This window comes from Leuresthes tenuis, unplaced genomic scaffold (assembly GCF_036924035.1).
Source record: "Leuresthes tenuis unplaced genomic scaffold, fLeuTen1.0.hap1 SCAF_15, whole genome shotgun sequence".
NCBI classification, from domain to species: Eukaryota; Metazoa; Chordata; class Actinopteri; order Atheriniformes; family Atherinopsidae; genus Leuresthes; species Leuresthes tenuis.
The window spans coordinates 26,836,782-26,847,221 of NW_027325369.1; the positions used below are offsets into that span (position 1 = coordinate 26,836,782).

At 40.8% G+C, this 10,440-nt stretch overlaps 2 protein-coding genes across 3 annotated transcripts; one reads left to right on the top strand and one right to left on the bottom strand.

Moving 5' to 3' along the window:
- The first annotated feature begins 1,137 nt into the window (after positions 1-1,137).
- tmem54a (transmembrane protein 54a) lies at positions 1,138-5,360 on the top strand. 2 transcript variants are annotated; one of them, XM_072364918.1, is made up of 6 exons: positions 1,138-1,299; positions 2,401-2,661; positions 2,821-2,880; positions 4,179-4,373; positions 4,479-4,616; positions 5,038-5,360. In XM_072364918.1, exons 2-6 carry the CDS (start codon positions 2,503-2,505, stop codon positions 5,167-5,169), a joined length of 684 nt encoding a protein of 227 aa, XP_072221019.1. In that variant the 5' UTR covers positions 1,138-1,299; positions 2,401-2,502; the 3' UTR covers positions 5,170-5,360. The 2 variants fall into 2 exon arrangements, with proteins under 2 accessions (XP_072221019.1, XP_072221018.1); XM_072364917.1 differs by having other exon boundaries at positions 2,465-2,661.
- Positions 5,361-5,701: 341 nt separating this feature from the next.
- LOC140269897 (probable histone deacetylase 1-B) lies at positions 5,702-10,365 on the bottom strand. The gene is made up of 14 exons (XM_072364916.1): positions 10,233-10,365; positions 9,411-9,523; positions 9,210-9,327; positions 9,051-9,125; positions 8,826-8,964; positions 8,482-8,623; positions 8,310-8,402; positions 8,110-8,218; positions 7,869-8,009; positions 7,235-7,343; positions 6,914-7,044; positions 6,616-6,786; positions 6,427-6,478; positions 5,702-6,343 (listed from the first exon to the last, which is right to left on the bottom strand). Exons 1-14 carry the CDS (start codon positions 10,282-10,284, stop codon positions 6,316-6,318), a joined length of 1,473 nt encoding a protein of 490 aa, XP_072221017.1. The 5' UTR covers positions 10,285-10,365; the 3' UTR covers positions 5,702-6,315.
- Between the last annotated feature and the right edge of the window lie 75 nt (positions 10,366-10,440).

The window sequence follows — 10,440 nt, forward strand, 5'->3', positions numbered from 1 at the left end:
CAGTTATGTTGGAGTATGGTTTGCAATTGTTACAGAGCTTATAGCAAGACAGACTGCACACCTTTTTGGGATACAGAAGATGTGTATAGAGGAGGGAGGTTGCCACTGGGTGGGAAGAGTTTCCTTGAGACTCAAATGGAGAGAGTTGGCAAATGCCTGCAAACCTTCATGAAGCTGGAAGACAATTGAGGGAGGGTGGGGGCTGTGTCAGAAGCCTTACAAGTTATGGAAGTAAAGTGAATTAATTGGAGTTCATTTTACTCACCACAGGTGTAGTTCCACATTGATTAAAGTCATAACTAAACACAAATTGGTTTGGCAGTTCTTTGTTGCTATAGCAACCATCACCCAGCTGCATTTCCTCTCGAGTCAGCATGAGGCCAAAGGCCTTCTTGTCAACCAACAGAGTTAGCTTAGATTCATCACAAGACACCTGGACTCTTGGAACATTCATGAGGAGAGAAAATTCAAACATGTGTGTGTCAGGGATCCAGTTTTGCCAGGAGCTAAAAAGGTTGTCAAATGGAAGGAAATCAAAATTAGTCTCAAATGGAAAAAACCCATTTGTCTCAAAAAAACCTCCAAAATCCTGGGGGAACATGCTGTCCTCATATCCCATAAAAGAGTTAACAGCAATGAAATAGCCAAGAAAAACACAAAGAACTTGCTGTATTGTCCCCATTGTGACCCTAAAACTGGGTGATCAATTCTGGCAAGTCCTCCTACACACGTGAGCCATTAATATGGCGCTGCGACAGGAGCGACAGGTGCTGACAATCAGTGTAATGAGGCTGACCGGCCACATGAGGCAGGATTCTGAAATGTTTTCTTTCTTAACACTGTTATAGTCTGTGATATTTTTGTGGCCTTTTTTTGTGAGAATAAGAATTCACAAGCTATGATTTTTTTTTTAAAGAAAACTTATTTTATTGTATTTCCTCACTGACTGCAAATGCCCAACTTAAGACTTAACAGATGCAGCAAATGAATAGTTAATCAAAAGCAGATGGGTGATAAGTTTTAAAAGGTGTAAAATGGTCTAAATGACTGGAGTTTACACTCCATTGTGCGGAGTAAAGCTACGATGTCTCTTATTAGGTGAACGATGTTTCCACGGGGCGGAGCTTGCTCTCAGGTGGGACTGACGGCCTCTGCTTGTCCTCAGGTAGATGTTAGTCAGGGAAGTCGACGACGCAGTGTGGGCGTAATGGCAGAAAACTGTCAAAAATGACTTGAATACAACTTTCGCTACAATATCAGTGGTCTGAGGGGACATACAATCCGTCATGGTGACTTCAGGTATGATAACTTTGACGTGTGTTTAATGAAAATGTCAGCGTACTGCATGCTGTGAGTATGGAATATTTTGTGAAGTTTTAGGCGTGGTCTGCGCATTTCACTGAGGACTATTACCCAGGTTTCTGGTTATATGCTACGAATTGTAACCTTTTTCTCACAGTGAAGACTTATCCAACTCAGAGGGTTGTTTGGCCTAACTTTTTGTTGTGTTTTTCTTAATTTTTCATGTATAAAAGTGAAACAATGGGTGGAGTTGTGGATGCTAAACGTTTAGATACAAAGTCATACTAAATCATGGGGTCCGTGCTGAACATTTCTATCATCAATATGAACCGAAACAAACATCAACAGACAGAATAAAAGAACTATCCCAACATCACCCGATCCTGTTGATATCTAAGTTATTATTATATTATATATCTAAGTTAAATTATATTCAATGGATTTTGTTCTGGTTCATCCACTATATTGGCAATGTATAACATATAGCAATAAACAGATTACTAACAGTATTATGACCATAAACATTGGTATTTTCCCAGCACCCACATGTAGGAATGAATGGGACAGACCAGCAGCAGTTATCTGATGCTACCTGACCCTTCAGGCCAAGCAAATGTAGTGTTGAATGTTTGAACATCCCACACCCAAAGCTTTGTCTTGTTTGGCTCAGGATTGGCTTACAAGGCCTCTCTGTGTGGGTGCTTTGACTTTCCACAGAATAAGGAAATAGATAGAGCTACGCAGCCCTGCTCAAAGAACAACTGTTGCCATAGCTGCAGTATTTAGTTGCATGTGGTGGATAAGATGTCTGGCATGATTGTGGTAACTGTACTGCTTTTTTATTGGGGGGGGGGTGTCGTGACGTTGTAACTGCTGTCACACTTCCTTTTTGTTTTGTTGAAACCACAACACTGCAGTGAACACATATTCTCAGGGTACCTCAGTTGCATGTCGCTCTCAGAAATCATTTGGTAAACCTGTTTGTGCTCTGAGCTAATGAGCTATTTTACTTTCTTTGAGCGACACATGTTGCTCTGATCTTTACATACTTCTACTGTAGTATCACGTTGTGGACTTTTTGTACACACAATGTTTTAGATCACCATGCTCAAAGCTAAGTTAACGTTATGAGGTCTGAAAAATATATTCTGGCTTCCTCCAGGAATATGCTGTGCCAGCCTCAAGGACAACAAGTCCTTAATGAAGATGGGGCTGGCCCTGGTGCTGGTGGGCCATGTCAACTTTCTTCTGGGAGCACTGGTGCACGGCGCTGTGCTCAGACACATCAATGTGCACGCTCGGGCCCGAACTATGGTCTACGCCATCTCTAACGTCATTGCAATAGTGGCAGGCCTGATAGTAAGTGGTTGCATATAAGAGGACTCATTTCTCATTCGCTGCTATACTGTTGTGAACTTTGGGTAAATGGTGTTCATGCATGTTTTTTTTTATTTTTAAGTTGTAGCTTGTTATTGAATGATCAGGCTATGAATGATCTTTCTGCTTGTGTCCCTGCAGGGAATTATGGCTGGAATAACTGCTATTGTCTTGTCCAAAAACAAGAAAAACAGGATCCTGGTAAATACTGTTCCCCTCTCTATAACAGTTTCTCCCACCCCGTTTTAGCATACATCTGTCATGTTCTGGCTCCTGTTAGAACTTGCCCTTAGTTTTTGACTAAGTGCATGTGAATGTAGATATCTAAGTAGGCATGCGGTTGATTTTCTGCCTTATTTCTCTTTCCCTCTTACATCTACAAGATGTGTGATTTTCACCTCTCCCAAACTTCCACTTGTTTGACCCTCAAGAAGAAAGTGATTCTTCCCATTATGGACATTTCAAAAACCATATCATACCAGTCCTCTCTAGTTGTAAACGTTTCTTTGTGATTGTTTTGTTAGCTGCTTCCAAACAAGAGGGTAACTTTGTCATTTTGGACGGTGTCAAAATGCTCTCCACGAGGTTAAACGTGTAATTCTCTGTTGAAATTCACAATATCTTCTCCATAGGCTCTCTGTAATGTGACTTCTTTTTCCCATTTACACAAAAATACTTGCTATTTTAGCTTCTTTAAGACAGTTTTTCTCTTTGAATTACTTTTAAAGCCCAAACCCACCCTAAAGGCATCAACAACAAACTTTCAGTAAGTTGTTGTGAGATTCCTTTTGGCCTTCTGTTATAAAACTGTCTATATGATGAGGCACCTTAAGGAATCTGTATGGACATTACACGTGATGATTGAAGAAGGTAACTACTGGCCAAGCCCTTAAAACTCTCATAAAGCTTGTTTGGAGTAAAGTCAGCATCGTGTGATGATATATTGTAGTCTCTTAAACAAAGGAGTGCAAATAGATCCGTCTTATTTTTGGCAATTGAAGAGTTTAAGTTTTTTTTTGTCTCCCTGCCAAATGTAAACAATATTAAATGACCCCATTCATTAAACTTTTAGTTACGTATTTTATTGGGAATAGTCTGGAACAAGTATAAAATTATGGCCGAGATGTTAATTTGTACTCATTCAGTTCAAAGTTCAAAACTTAATGTGGGAATTCAGTATATATATAAAACACACACATTTGTATTTGTTAATTTACTTGGGGAAATATACCCCAAGATATTTCATATGGCCTGAATCTTGAGTTTTATTTGAAAGTCAGAACCTTTGCATGTAGAGCCAAGAAGTCCAAGGCTGACAATTATGTTGAATTTGAGCTTCACTCATCTGACAAATGGACTAGAATATTATATACGAATAACAGCTATCGTCTATACTTTTATTGTCTCATGCGATCCACTGGCCTGCATTTTAAACTTAAAAAGCATATTTTATGAGTTTGGAATGTGTCACTTCTAACATGCATATGCCATCCATGCAGAAGTGGGTTCTGCTGGTCTTCAGCCTTGTGGCAGCACTCTTAGGTGTTGCCTCTACCTTGGGCTTGTCGGTTGCTGTAGTGAAAGCCATTATTCACAAAGGATCAATACTGCTAACACACTGCACCAAGTTTGATGAAACGGTCGGCTCATCCAGCATTACATACGAGTGCCCCTTTGATCCCACCCGCATTTATGTAAGTACAACATTCATCTATGGATTCCATGTGCAGGTTTTGATATTTCATAGTTTTCTAAGATAAAGTGTTTAGTGATTATTTGTGTCTGTTTTGTCCTCCTAGACAACCACAGTCATTCTGTGGATACCTCTTATCTTAATGTCAATCGTGGAATTGGTGTTCTCCTTCCGCTGCTTTGCTGCCTGTACTTCCTTCCTCTACCTCTGTCCGTGTAGAAGGAAGCCACTCCGGGCTAAGAAGGTAAGCTGCTGCCAGATCAGTGACTTTGTCGAGTTTTAACCTTAACTGCGGCCTCTATCGTTGGTCACGGACACGTGTGGCGATTGCCATGTCGCGTTATACTAGCAAACTTTAAGAGTTATATTTCTGAATTTGAGTTTCCACAACTTTAATGCTAATGTCAGTGGCGGCTCTGAACCTTTTTAAGTGTGAATTTGCACGATTAGCAAAGGAATCCCTCAAGACTCTAAAGCTGCATTTAGATATTGATTAAACTATAAAATTACACTCAACGTAAATTAATTTTCAGGGACGGACATCTCATGCTCGACAATGAAATCTTGTCTCTTTCATTGCATTTAATGCACTCATTTATCATTTAATTAAACTGGAGTTAGTTTCCCTTTGTTGCGTTTTATTAAGTTCATGCGTAACGTTTCAGGTGCGCATCCAGAGAAGAGTTGAAACTCCGTCGGTGCCTCCAGCTCCAGAGATCAGTGCTGAAAATGAGCCTGCAGAGCAGAATGAACTGCTGGACGACGGCGCTCCAGCGGAGCAGAGCCAGTGGCTCTGATCCAGCTCGGCCTAATTACACAGGTTATAAACGGCTGGTCTCAGGTGGATGAAACACATCGTGTGTATGCGTCTGTTACACGACATGTTTTGGACTGAAAACCAGTCAAAGCTGTGGCATTTTACTGGTCATAGAGGACATTCTACTGTTGCCTGAGTTACTCATAATTTGTTTGTTTTGATGTTTGAAAGCCAGCCACCTGTATCTTGAATTTAAAAATGTCATTTTGAAAACTGAACTGTCAAAGCAGACACCGAGTTTTCTCTGCCATTAAAAAAAAAAAAAAAAAAAAACCCGTATTTTAACTGAATCGTAAGTTGTTACGGCAGCTTTTGTCAGCGCGGTAAAGACGCTGTCTCATTTAAGACATTTGCAAGCTTTTTGGAACGTGTTTACTAATGTTTTCAGAATAAAAATATATACAATGAATGCAATCTGTCGTTCGTCTAAGCCAAGCAACAGCTATTTTTTATGAAGGAACATTTTCAAAATTGTGAGTCAGGAGTCGCAGAATTTAGCCAAAGACACCGTCTGAATGACAAATACTAATTTATGACCTAAAAATAGAAGAATGTAGTTTGCTTACAATGTCCCATGTACAAGCTGTTCAGGAATATGCAACCTCTCACTGACTTTGGCAGCCAAGCCCAGTGACACAGACATAATACAGAACAAGATCTATAACATTGACATGCTTAAACTACATTGTCAAAGGCACAGAACAAAACTGGGGCAGAAAGACGAAAGAAATAGCCAAAATATCTACGACTTAAATAAATTAAATCCAGATATATAAAACAGAGGTGCTCAGCCATTTTTACAGAGTTGTTCACAAGGACAAAGCATTTATCATAGCATAAAAAGTTTGTTTTTTTAAAAAAAACAAGAAAATTCATACAAAAACAATACTCAGGAGTGGCCAAAAACAGAAAAGTTACAAAGGTTTTCTAGAAAGGAAAAAAAAACAAAAAAAAAACTTAAAAACATTTTGATCTCCCTCCCATTCTGAGGGATTGAGATCTCACTTTAAAAAGGTACGGTCTTCGTTGGTTTCCACTGCAGCAATCCAAAAATACTATTTATCCAGAAAAAAAAAAAAATCTTGCTTTAAGATCTGCACTGATGGCATCACCGAGTCTGAGGATCTCAGGGTGTCTTGGACTCCTCTTTGGGCCTAAAGGAGCCAGAGTAAAGACATGATTAACACTCCTCCTGGACGACATGGTCAGTGTGTGTGTGTGTGTAGTGTTTTCTCACTTTGAGGTGTCCATTTTCTCCTCCTCTGGCACTTTCTCCTCTTCTTTTACTTCTGTAAAAAAAAATATATCTCAAAGCTATCATCACGCCTCTTCATAAACATTTTAACTCCTCAAGTAGAGAAAAAATCTTAAAAATTCAAGTAAGAGTGAGATAAGAACAAAGGAAAATGAATAAATAAATAGATACCTTTTGGTTCCTCCTCACCTTTCTTCTCCTTTTCTTCTCCCTCCTTCTCTCCTTCGGTTTTGGCTCGCTTGGCTTTCTTGAAGCTGGCTGCGTTTCTGCGACCGCCCTCGCCTTCATCCTCAGAGTCAGAAAACTCTTCCTCACACGCTATTCTCTTGTCGTGAGCCCGGACTGAATGTGATCGGAGGACAGAGTTGAATCAAAACATGATATCTGACCGATTTGCAGCATCAGCTGAAAGAGAACCGATCTGTGGTGAGTGTGGAAGTAAACTGTGGGAAAAAAAAGAGTCTTTTACTGGATATGCGCTTGTTGGGGTCGTCCTCCTCCTCATCTCCGCTGTCCTCCTGCACAGCATCTTCTGGGATGGCCTGCATCTGAACTCCAGGGGCATGAGGTAACATTCGCAGGTTCTCAAACAAGCGCTGCCTAGAGGACAAAATGCAGAACAGTTAAAGACTAATCAAAACACAAAACGAGTCACAACGAGAGGATGAAAACTGCTTTTATAACTACAACTTGCTCTGCAGAGCTTATTCTGGACTACGTCAGAAACTTTCACTTCAGACATCTCACAACATACACTCAGCTGAATCTTAAAATAGTTTTAGGGGCTAACTTTATCTTCTCCAGGTAGTCATTGGTGTTCTGGTTGGTCATGTTGGAGGGGCTGATGTGCAGCTTGAAGTCTGGTCCAAAGTACTCAAAGTAGTCGTTGTACGGGAGCTCTGAGTCGAGACAAATTTTCTTTAGATTAATACACATTTTGATTGAAATACTGTTAGATTCACTGTGTAAATCTGTAAATCGATATAATAATTTTACTCCTCTGTGTGTTGTCAATGTCAGCCGTTAATTTGCAAACCGACAGCTGCTAAACAACTAAACAATACTTTAATTTGTTCTACGACTGAATCCAAACTGGCTTTAAAAGTAGATTATGGATTTTCTGCATCAACCACCAGAATGAATATTCGGTGTCAATTTACATCTTTTATGGCAGTTTTTGTGATTCTAGGCGGCCTGTGCTGCTGTAACTACATGGCTTTGAATAGCGACTGTAGCGTACATTCCACGATCATAAAAACTGAATAAACATTCATTGTACAGACAAAAACTTTGAAAAAAGTTAAAAATCTTACATTTACATAACGTCATCAAGCTCAAGTTGTTCCTAATCGCAGCAAAAGAATCTGATATCTAATGAAAACTGGACTAACTGCTTTCAGAGCCACATGGCCATCGAGACTAACCATTGGGAATGGAGCTATCAAGAGCCACAGCAGTCTCATATGTCCAGCAGCGTGCCACATTACGGATAGTATAGCCTCCTCCACCCAGCATTAACAGCGGCAGGTTGAAGCTCTTTATGTACTCCACACACTTGGCATGGCCTAAACACAGGGTGAGGGGGGGGGGGGGACATCATTCAAGACAATTCCAGACCAATGTGCTTGTAACTTCATGTGAAAAGAAATGTTTACATCAACTTGCCTTTAATGGTGAGGTTAAAACAACCGAGCCTGTCTCCTGACAGAGAATCAGCTCCACACTGCAAGACCACTGCGCTGGGCTGGTACATCTCCATCACCTTGGCCATGATCTACACATACAACAACAACAGGAGCATCACACAGGCTCTACACTGTCACAACACAGGCGTTGACCAAGTTTTAATGACTGAGAGGACTCACGGGTTTGAATATAGCTTCATATGACTCGTCGTCAATCCCATCCCTCAGTGGATAATTCACAGCATAATATTTACCTTTGCCGGCACCAATATCCTAAAAAGAACGAGAACCTCAGTGTAATCTCAGTGTTTTAGCAAGCTGACATCTTAAATTAAAGTCATCAAAGACGTACCCTAAGGTCACCAGTGCCGGGGAAGTACTCTCCGTACTTGTGGAAGGACACAGTCATGACACGGTCTGTGGTGTAGAAAGCCTCCTCCACACCATCCCCATGATGGATGTCAATATCTATGTACAGAACTCTCTGGTGGTACCTAAAAATGAGGGAAATTAATCTTCATTGCTTCAGTTTTAATCCATGGAGCTGGAAATTCTTGATAGGTACTGAAATGATATATTTATCATTTATTTATACTCCTAAATATACTAATAAATTAACCATTAACCATGTTGAGTACCATCCTCTCACTCAAAATAAACTTCTACATGAGCTGTTTAACAGGCTTTTGTACTCACTTTAATAGCTCCAGAATAGCCAGAACGATGTCGTTGACATAACAAAACCCAGAAGCCTCAGACTTTTTGGCGTGATGCAGGCCTCCGGCCCAGTTGATCGCGATGTCTGTCTGCTGTTTGTTCAGCTTCACGGCGCCGGCTGGAGCAATGAGAAAAGTGAGTCTGCTTACACCAATCTTAACAGAGTACAAAGGCAATGACAGCATTCAAATAAAGACCGCTTACCAACAGATCCCCCGGCTGAGAGCTGGCAGAACTCAAATAAACCATCGAACACTGGACAGTCCTCCCCCACATTAACTGCAAAGCAACAATACAGAACACATCTTAATGTTGCTCTCTGCTGTTACAGTAACTTTGATTAACTTTGCATACAAAACGTACATCTCTGCATCTGTTTGCTGTACTCCGACATGTTGTCTGGTCGGATCGAACGCAGAAACTTGATGTAATCATCGCTGTGATACTTCGTCATCTCCTCTCCACTGGCTTTGTGTGGACGCTGCAACACAGTGGACAGATCATATCCTCAGACACACAATCGAGTGGTTCGGCTATGCAGTCATATTCTTCAATGTTACATACATATATCTCCATCTTTCTGTAGAGGCCATAGTTGAGCAACAGGTTGTGTGTCATGCGGATTCGGTGGGGCTTCATGGGATGGCCCTGACCATAGTAATAGTTTCCAACGTCACCTGAAAGGAGAATAAATACAACAGAGCAAGTTGGATTATTTATTTATTATATTTATTTATTAATACAGAGTGCAAGACTTGAGTAACAAGAAGCACTAAATATTCATACAAATAAAATAAAAGTGAAGGAAATCAATCAATCAACAATGTCACCCATGTCTGTTAGTGACTGCTCCTGATCCCAATCAAGATCCTCTAATCAGTTCGTCTCTATCAAACCACACTAACTACCCTGGCACATTGGTGTTTTCGGTAAATACAAAGATTAAGGACAATTTTAGCAAAAACTTCCAACTTTACACGGTAGAAAGGTAAGCCTTTTTCAGTATTAGCCCAGCGTTTACTAATTGTATTGACAATGAACTACCCACATCCCCATTGTTAGCGCGCTCGACCGCGACGTTAACTGACCCAATCAAAGTATTACTACAGAGTTAAAATACGTAAAATAGTATATTAGGAGCCGACTACTGCTTCAGGGGAAACGTAAATGTTATTAGAGCATCATCGCCCTGGACCCAGCAACATTATGTCAGCCTGAGATGATGATGATGATGATGATGAGAGCCGCCAGCGACTCAAGCTAGCTGTTAGCTAACGTGCCAGGTTAGCAAGACGTGAAAGAAACTGGAAGCACGGTTGGTGCAAAGAGTCGGATATCATTCATCCGTGCGTCCGCCCTCGAAAGTGTTGCCACTTGTGTACTCACCGTCATAGTAGTAGCAAACTTTTTTCTTTGTTCCTTGAGAAGTAAGCGCCATTTTTAGTCCTTTTCGGCTGGCTTCCACCACACACACACACACAGCGGGACTCGCACACGGCAGAAGACAACAGCGACGGGAGGCGGAGAGTTGGTATCACGTCCAGTCAATAGAGTGTCGTCGTTAGTGGCTACCAACAGGGGGCGACAGAGTAAC

Coding starts and splice junctions, on each gene's coding strand:
- LOC140269897 (XM_072364916.1), bottom strand. CDS start 10,284: ATGGCGCTTACTTCTCAAGGAACAAAGAAAAAAGTTTGCTACTACTAT. Junction 8,965..9,050: donor CTCAGCCGGGGGATCTGTTG/GTAAGCGGTCTT, acceptor TCATTGCTCCAG/CCGGCGCCGTGAAGCTGAAC. Junction 8,010..8,109: donor TTTTAACCTCACCATTAAAG/GCAAGTTGATGT, acceptor CCCTGTGTTTAG/GCCATGCCAAGTGTGTGGAG.
- tmem54a (XM_072364917.1), top strand. Junction 4,374..4,478: donor TTGATCCCACCCGCATTTAT/GTAAGTACAACA, acceptor TTGTCCTCCTAG/ACAACCACAGTCATTCTGTG. Junction 4,617..5,037: donor AGCCACTCCGGGCTAAGAAG/GTAAGCTGCTGC, acceptor GTAACGTTTCAG/GTGCGCATCCAGAGAAGAGT.